The 8388-nt window shown below is 54.8% G+C and overlaps 1 protein-coding gene across 14 annotated transcripts in view; it reads right to left on the bottom strand.

Annotated features, from left to right (window-relative positions):
- SPTAN1 (spectrin alpha, non-erythrocytic 1) overlaps window positions 1–8388 on the bottom strand; it is an 81799-nt gene that overhangs the window by 658 nt on the left and 72753 nt on the right. For 6 of the 14 annotated variants that reach the window (XM_054244360.2, XM_078329024.1, XM_054244365.2 and 3 more), the window contains 11 exons: window positions 7838–7914; window positions 7043–7252; window positions 6336–6632; window positions 5515–5627; window positions 5066–5083; window positions 3826–3888; window positions 2671–2725; window positions 702–898; window positions 540–593; window positions 306–452; window positions 70–217 (listed from right to left, as the gene is read on the bottom strand). In XM_054244360.2, the coding sequence (XP_054100335.2) occupies window positions 70–217; window positions 306–452; window positions 540–593; window positions 702–898; window positions 2671–2725; window positions 3826–3888; window positions 5066–5083; window positions 5515–5627; window positions 6336–6632; window positions 7043–7252; window positions 7838–7914 (1379 nt within the window). The remainder of the gene's footprint in view (window positions 1–69; window positions 218–305; window positions 453–539; window positions 594–701; window positions 899–2670; window positions 2726–3825; window positions 3889–5065; window positions 5084–5514; window positions 5628–6335; window positions 6633–7042; window positions 7253–7837; window positions 7915–8388) is intronic. The other 8 variants (XM_078329018.1, XM_078329020.1, XM_078329023.1 and 5 more) reach the window with 2 other exon arrangements.

The following is an 8388-nucleotide window of genomic DNA, read 5'->3' as shown; positions in this document are numbered from 1 at the left end:
CAGCTCTGCCACAAATTTGGCTTTAGTTTTCCAAAGGAAAGCTCTTCACCCACCTCCCAGGGCCCGTACCTGGTAGAGCTCCTCCTTGGTCACGTAAGGCTTTCCCTCTGAGCTGAGGGCCCGGAAGGCGCTCTCAATCTCCTCACTGGACTTGACGTTCTCAGTTTCACGGCTGATCATGAAGGCCATGTATTCTTGCAGGGAGACGTGGCCATCTCTGGGAGAGGAGGGGAGGCAAGTGCCTGAGCAGGGAGGCCAGGCGGGAGCTCAGAGCAGAGGCTCACAGTACCCGGCCTCAGCCTCACCTGTTTGGATCCACTGTGTCCAGGATTGCCTCGAACTCAGGGTCAGGTTCCCCTTCCTCCACCATGGGCAGGTCATAGCCCAAGGAGCGCAGGCAGGATTTGAACTCCTGGTGGTTCAGCCTGCCAGACTTGTCCTTGTCAAAGTGTCTGCAGCACAGAGCCAAGGGCAGCTTAGCACACAGCCCTGCTGCCGACCACCCCCCACCCAGCCAGGACATGTAGGGCTGAACTCACTTAAACATCATGCTGAATTCTTTGAGGGCCTCCTCAGTCACACCTGTTGTGTTCCTGGAAGAAAAACAGAATTAGGGAGCAGACCCTCCTCACCGCAGGTGACCTTTCCTCCACCTCCTCCCCGCTCTGGGCTGAGCCTGGGCCCACAGTCCTGCCAGGTACCTAGCCTGGATCTGCTGCTCCAAGTTGTGCTGCATGCGCATGCCCAGCTGGTCCAGCTGATCCCACTGCTGGGCCAGGCCCACAGTGCTGTGCTCTGTGTACTTGTTGTCCAGGATGAGGGCCTCCTCCATGGCGGCCCCCAGGTCCTCAATCTTTTTGAGCTGACTTCTCATGGCTCGGATTTCCTGATGCTTGCGCTGCAGGGGTGGGGAGCACAGATGCTTGGACAGGGGCCCTCAGCTCAGCTACCAGCCCAGGAGCCACTTACTGCCCTCCTTGGGCTCCTGGAGACCTCATAAAACAAGAACATTGCCAGGTGCGGTGGCTCAGGCTTGTAATACCAGCACTTTGGGAGGCTGAGGTGGGCGGATCACAAGGTCAGGAATTTGAGACCAGCCTGGCCAACATAATGAAACCCCCGTCTCTACTAAAAATAGAAAAATTAGCCAGGCGTGGTGGCACACACCTGTGGTCCCAGCTACTCAGGAGGCTGAGGCAGGCAAATGGCTTGAACCTGGGAGTCGGAGGCCAGCCTCGGTGACAGAGTGAGACTCTGTCTCAAAAATAAAAAAACAAGAGTTTGGCTGGGCGTGGTGGCTCACGCCTGTAATCCAAGCGCTTTGGAGGCCAAGGCGGGCGGATTACATGAGGTCAGGAGTTCAAGATCAGCCTGACCAACGTGGTGAAACCCCATAATCCACCTGCCTTGGCCTCCCAAAGTGCTGGGATTACAGGCATTTATTTTTTCTTTAAAAATAAAATAACAAAAAAATACATTATAGAACAGGAATAGTGGGATGGGGTAAAGCTGAAGAAATCCCAATAACCCCAGCAGAGGGAAACACTTGAAATGTGAGGCTTACAAACCAGCTGCTAGACCTGTCAGAGAGCAGGCTTCACCGAGGACAAGTACAGGGAGGACTCCAGGAAGCAATGGCCAGAGATTTTTATTTATTCATTTATTTTTTCTTTTTCTATTTTTTTTTTTTTTTTTTTGCACATAAGGACAGTGGAGAAGATATTTGTTTTTGAAATGGAATCTTGCTCTGTCGCCCAGGCTGGAGTGCAATGCAATGGCACGATCTCACCTCACTGCAACCTCTGCCTCCTGGATTCAAGTGCTTCTGCCTCAGCTTCCTGAGTAGCTGGGATTACAGCCACCTGCCATCATGCCTGGCTAATTTTTTGTATTTTCAGTAGAGATGGGGTTTCACCATATTGGCCAGGCTGATCTTGAATTCTTGACTTCAAGTAATCCACCTGCCTCGGCCTTCCTCAAGTGCTGGGATTACAGGTATGAGCCACCGTGCCCAGCACCAAACACTTTAAAGTGAAGAGCCCTTGCCTGGGAGCAGGGGTTTATGCCTGTAATCCCAGCACTTTGGGAGGCTGAGGTGGGTGGATTACCTTAGGTCAGGAGTTCAAGACCAGTCTGGCCAATATGGTGATTCCCTGTCTCTACTAAAAATATAAAAATGAGGCCGGGCACGGTGGCAGGTGGCTGTAATCCCAGCTACTCAGGAGGTTGAGGCAGGAGAATCGTCTGAATCCAGGAGACGGAGGTTGCAGTGAGCCGAGACCATGCCATTGCACTCCAGCCTGGGCAACAAAAGCTGAACTGTGTCTCAAAAGATACATCCAAATAAATAAAAATAGCCAGGTGTGGTCGCACACATCTATAGTCCAGCTATTTGAAGGGCCAAGACAGGAGAATTACTTGAACCCAGGAGGTGGAGGTTGCAATGAGCTGAGATTGCACCACTGCACTCCAGTTTGGGAGAGAGCACTAGACTCCATGAAGAAAGTAAGGAGAGACAGACAAGAGAAAGAGCCCTAGACTGCTTTAGGCCAAGGGAAAGGGTAACCAATGGCATATCTAGTTCCTGACTTTAAACCAAGAAGGAAAGGGTAGCCTGAGGGGTGGCTGGGTCAAAGGTCTGAGCTAGGCGAGAGCCCCAGGAGTACTTACTTTGGTAGCTTCAAGCTGGGATTCAAGGGTCCCTGACTCTTCCACCATGCAGGACCTAAACATGGAAGGACAGTGAGGAAACGGGCCTGCTCCCAGCTGACTGAGAGCTCAGAATGAACCTCCCCTCAGAGAGAGCAATGCCTGGCAACCTCACATTCCTTTCAAGGAAACCAAACCTAACTGCAATTGGCCATCTTTACTTTATGGGCCCCAGGGATCCAGGGAGGGCAGGGAGCATTTCTCTTGTTTAGAGATGAGAGGCTGCTCCTTTGTGGTGGGTCAGGGTTAAGCCCACTCATCTTGCTTCCAGGCCAGGATGACTCAGGAATGGAGTTTAAATTATGGGTGCAGAATGGCTGCAGGCCTGTCTGAGCATCCTCTCTGCAGCCATGGTGGGGATGGGACACCCTGACGCCTGACAGGAGACCTCAGGGCAGAGGGGAGACTGAGAACCTGACAGCCCCACCACAGAAACCCTGGAGTGTCCTGGCATGGTTCCTGAAGGGGGAGCCCCATTCTAGGGGAAATGAGAGCATGACCCTGCAGACAGGGACACAAGTGGAGTGCTGGGAGACCATGAACAACTGTGTCGAAAGGAGGGAGACGGCTGTGACTAAGCCCAGATCCTGGTTCCATCAGCTAGACACTGCCAGGGCGGGGGCAAGTGTCTGAGAGCAGGTGGGCTTTGGGGAGCCTCCTTCCTAACAGAACACAGTGCCAGGTCACAGAGACTACCAGTGAACAAAGACAAACGAGTTAGGGTTACGTGCAGGGACGAATTCACGGTGCATATGGCCTTGGTGGGATTTTAGCCCAGGCTCCCCTGTACCCACATTTGCCCCAACCTACCCTTTTAAAACCCAGCGAGCCAGGGTTAGCTCTGCAATCTCCCCAAGTTCAAAGTGCTCTAGCAAGGCAAGGCACCAGGCTTCCTCCTACCCCAGCAGGTCAGACTCACAGTCACGCCATGTCCCCCCAGGGAAAATGCCCCCAGGACCTGGGGGCAGGAGGCTGGGTGCCGGTGCAGTGGGAGGACAGACCCCTCCTTCCCAAGCAGCCGAGGGCGGCAGGTTAGTCAGGGTGGAGCCGCCTGGGGATGTCAAGAGTGCATCAGTAAAGCCACAGTGAGGTAAGAAGAGAAATAAGGAGAAAAACCTTCCAGACAGGTCATCCCCAACTTCATACTGATAGACACGAATGACCCGACGATATGCTATGCTATTCAAAGAAAAGAAACTGAATGAATACACCAAAGGGAGGGGAGGCAAGAGCACACTGCGACAGATACACACAAGGCCCAAGCTGCAGGGCATAGGCAAGGGCAACCCAGTGCCCAGTGGGTACCTGGAGGCAGCAGGCCCAATGGCTCACCCCAGGCAGCTCACACTAGGAATGGGCAAGATGGGGCAGGGCTTGGGTGAGGGGAGCGTGGCACCTCACGGAGACAAGAGCAAGACCAGCAGACACAGCCATGGGGCAGGGAGGGGAGTCAGGTGGCCAGGATGTCCTATGGGCACAGGCCGGAAACTGCGATTCCTATGTCCCCAGCTACTCTACCATCAGAACTTGTGGCCTGGCTGTTTTGGGTCTATTTCCCCCCTAGCAGCCTTTACAGGCTTGATGTGCCTGTATGCAGTCTCAGGAGTGCAGGCTAAGCCACTGCAGTCCCACCAGCCCTGGCTTTCACAGCAGGCTTCGAAGATTACGAAGGTGACCCACCCAGGCAGAGGCCCCAGGCTGAGCAGAGGAACCCCGCTGGGACTGGGTGGGATAGCCCTGTTCCTCCTTGGAGCTCCTCCCACATCCTGTCTCTCTATCACATCATAACGGGGGCATTTTTGCCTTCTATTAGGGCAGACAGTTCCTGTTACCATCCTTGACCCCAGGAAAGTGAAGTGGCAGCCTCAGCTACGTGCAGGGTGTCAGAACCCAGCCCTTCTCAGCTGTGGACTTACTGTACCCTGCCTGAGCCCCCAATACTGTCATCCACTTTATACCCACTGCACACTCTTGGACACACTAGGGAAGCAGAGGCGAGAGTCCAAGAGAGCCTGGTGGCTGGACAGGGGCGGGGGTTCTCGGGGCCTCTGGACTCCAGCTCTGGTCTTTGTGCTTCATCACCTTCCCTAACCAAAGTGAGCCCTTGGAATCGCCCAGTAAGATGGGGGTGGCTCCCCCTGGCTTGAAGGCTCTACTGGGGACCAGGGACCACAGGCTATGGGGCAAGGCACGCTCTTCATCAGGTGATGGGAAAGGTGGGAGGGAAGTGCAGCCCGCCCTGGGCAGGAAGGCCCATCCCGGATTCTTCACAAGCCAGGCCACAGGACGAGGGCAGAGGGGCAAGCGCATGAGACCCCCCACGACAAGCCCGGAGAAGGAAGAAAACAATATTAACCCATCAAGGAGATACGTCCTGTGGAGAGCAGATCCAAGCAGCCGTGAGACAAGGTGGTGTCCGGACAACAGCAGCAATCGGGAGGCGGGGGGCAGGGAGAAGACACAAGAAAGAAAGGAAAACAGAAGCAAGAACATCAGTATCCAATGCATGGACCCTGCATTGTCGGTCGCCAAGTCACGCGTGGGGCTGACCACGTGCCCTGTATGGTCCCACTCAATCCAGGATCTCTAGCAACTTGATCTCTGGGATGTGCAGCACCGAGAGGCTGCTCTACCTCTGCCCCCACTCCCAGCTCCAGAGCCCCAGCAGGTGTTGCCAGCCTCACTTTATTCTAAGGCTGCCTCTAGTTTTACACCAAGCACCCCACCTCCTTGGGGCTGGAAGCTCCCCAGGGCTGAAGCACAGCAGGAACATGCTGCTGCCCTCTGGCCCCAGTGGGCTGGCACCTGGTCTCTTGGATCCACTGGTGGAAGGCGTTGGCGTGCTGGGCAAACTCCTGGCGCAGCTTGTCGTTCTCCTCCTGCCGCCGTTGTTCCTTTTGCAGCTCCAGCTCTCTCTCCTGAGGGCCAAAGTGGGGCAGATGCTGTCCACTGCTGCAGCAGTGACACCGGCCCGTCCTTCACAGGTGGGCTCAGGATGGAGGTGGCCTCCTCCCCGCAAGGAACCTCCCAGAGATGACAGGGGAAGGAGGCTGGGAGACATGAGGCCGGCTCAGAGCACCTGGTAGCTCTTTCTCTGTTCCCACTCCCCAGGGGCTCCAGGAAGAGGTGGACCTGGAGGGGAAGTGACTGATCACAGTCAAGCAGGGAGTTGTTGGACTGTCAGAAATGGAAACTTCTGGCCAGGTATAGTGGCTTACACATGTAATCCCAGCACTTTGGGAGGCCCAGGCAAGAGAACTGCTTGAGGCCAGGAGTTCAAGACCAGTCTGGGCAACATAGCAACACCCTGTCTACAAAAGTTAAAAAATTAGCCAGGCGTGGTGGCATGTGCCTGTGGTCCCAATTATTTAGAAGGCTCAGGCAAGAGCATCACTTGAGCCTGGGAGGTTGAAGCTACAGTGAGCCATGCTGGTGCTACTGCTCTCCAGCCTGGGTGACAGAGGAGACCTTGTCTCAAGAAAACAAAAAGAAATGGAAACTTATGATGAAACCTGGCTGCTCCCGCCAGTGCCTGTCTGGTCACTACTCAGGAAGTGTGGGCTCTGAGCAGGGCCCAGCAAGGCTCTGGGTGGGCGAGCAGCTCCTGAGGGCAGCGGAGGGTGTACCTTGATGATTTTCTGTAGGTTCCTCCAGGTCTCCTCCAGGGCCTCCATGGTGAACCAGGTGTAGGGGTTGGAGGCCACACGGAAGCTCTTGATCTGGCGGTCCAGCTCGGCCAGCTGGTTGAAGTCGGCCTGGGCAGAGCTGAGGGAGGAGCGGAAGGCGTCGTGGGCCTCACGCAAAGCTTTGATTTCTTCCAGGGAGTTGCAGCGCACTGGGTCTGTTAAGTCCTCCTCTGCATTTTCAAACCAGCTGTTGAAGGCAGAAGCCTTTTTGGCGAAGGTCAGGAAGAGGTCCTCCACCTGGAAGCAGAAGAGACTGAGTTAGCAGAGTTGTCAGGGCTGGACGTGCCGACCCAGTGCAGGAGGTGGGACACGGGGCGGTTCCCGGGAATCAGAGGCACACATGGCCAGCTGGGAGCTCCGCTCCACTCTGTTCCTGTCTCCTGCTCCCCTTTCTTCAAGTCTTTACCAGTTTTTTATCCCTTCCTATCCTCTGCCCTTATCTCCGGTCTGTCCTGCATACTTCTGAATGGTGACCTCACAGGGCCCTACCATTTGCCTTGGCTTTAATTGATGCCACGCCCATGTTTGAAAGCTCTACACTGGGTTCACAGCTTCCTCATGGGGGAGTGGCAGAGCTGGGCAGATGGAAGGTGGGCTTCCTTCCCTGAGCCGTGGGCCAGCTAAGCTTCACATGGTCCCATCCTCACCTTGCGGAAGTGACTCTGAGCCTCCAGCAGCTTCTTCTTGCGGGTGGCTGAGTTGGCCAGAAGCTGGCTCCACCTTTTCATGAGGGAGGCGTGCCGGGCCTCGATGGCCTTGGACTGAATGTGTTTGGCGGCCAGAAGTTGATCTTTGAGGGCAGTGATGTTGGCAATGCCTTCCTGCTGGAAAGCTTGCAGGCCAGCGTCAAAAGTTTCCTGAACAAGGAGTGACAAGCCAATTTGTGGTGACTCCATAGGACTGGAACTTGCTCTTCCTAGGTGCTTTGGCTCAGATGGCGCCAGCACATCCCCTAGATGCCCAAGCCAAACTGTCCGCCTGGACATTGCTGAGACTCGGTCAAACCTGCCCCATTTCCTGTTCTCCTTCAGACCACAGATTACTGCAGCAGCCTCCACCCACCTCCCCAACCCCAGCCTTGAGCTCTTCTGCCCCAGGACTCCCTGCCAGCTCTGCCCAGAACACTCGCCCTGCCTCTCCCTGACCATTTTCATTCATCCCTCATGATTCCACTCAAGAGGGCTTGCCCCTTCAACCTTTGCCTGCTGAGAACTGAATAAGTGACCCAGTGGTGCCCAGGCCCGTCAGCACCCAGCAGGCTGTTGCTTGTGTTTGCTTCCCCAGTTAGTCTGGAAGCTCCCTGAGGACCAGGAAAGGATCTTGTTTACTGCTGATCCCCAGGGGCTAACAGAAGTTAAATGCTTGAATGAAAGACACTGGCAGTCATCTTGCAGGAAATGCTATTCGCATACATTTCAACCAATGAAGGGGCCATGGCAGACCTGTTTGGTGAGGAGCGTCTGCACAGAAGACAGGTCTCGGCCATAATCATCTGTCTTCAAGCTGTTCTCCTTTTCACCTAGAAAACCAAGTGTGGAAAATACACCGCCCTTCTCAGTGGAATGAGATGGATTAAAAGAGGAAAAAAACCCAAACCCAGACAAACCATTTTTTGTGTACAGATAAATTCCAATATTCCTAACTGCAGTCTCAGAACCCACATTAGCTGGCCCCTCCTTGCACCCAGGCCCTGGCCTCTATCTGTGCCATGATGAGCTCCTTGTAGCCTGTCCTCTAGTTCAGCTGCTATTAATACTACCCAGGACACGTGGACCCTGATTCCCCTCATCCAGGAGCCGGGTGGCGCCCCTGACCAGGGCAGCTAGTGGTGCGTTTGGTGTTCCCACTTTGTTCATGTCATGACATCACACTGTGCCATCTCTGCTGATAGCAGAGTTTACAAGCTTTTGTTTATTAACCCTGGTGCCAGCCCAGTTCTGGGTGGCAGCTCTGGCCTCAGGACACTGTCTCCTCCTAGCTGGCAGTCAGTGAC

The sequence above is a fragment of the Callithrix jacchus genome, chromosome 1 (assembly GCF_049354715.1).
Source record: "Callithrix jacchus isolate 240 chromosome 1, calJac240_pri, whole genome shotgun sequence".
Lineage (NCBI taxonomy): Eukaryota > Metazoa > Chordata > Mammalia > Primates > Cebidae > Callithrix > Callithrix jacchus.
The sequence above is the reverse complement of the archived record's forward strand: the minus strand, read 5'-3'. Positions and strand labels throughout refer to the sequence as shown.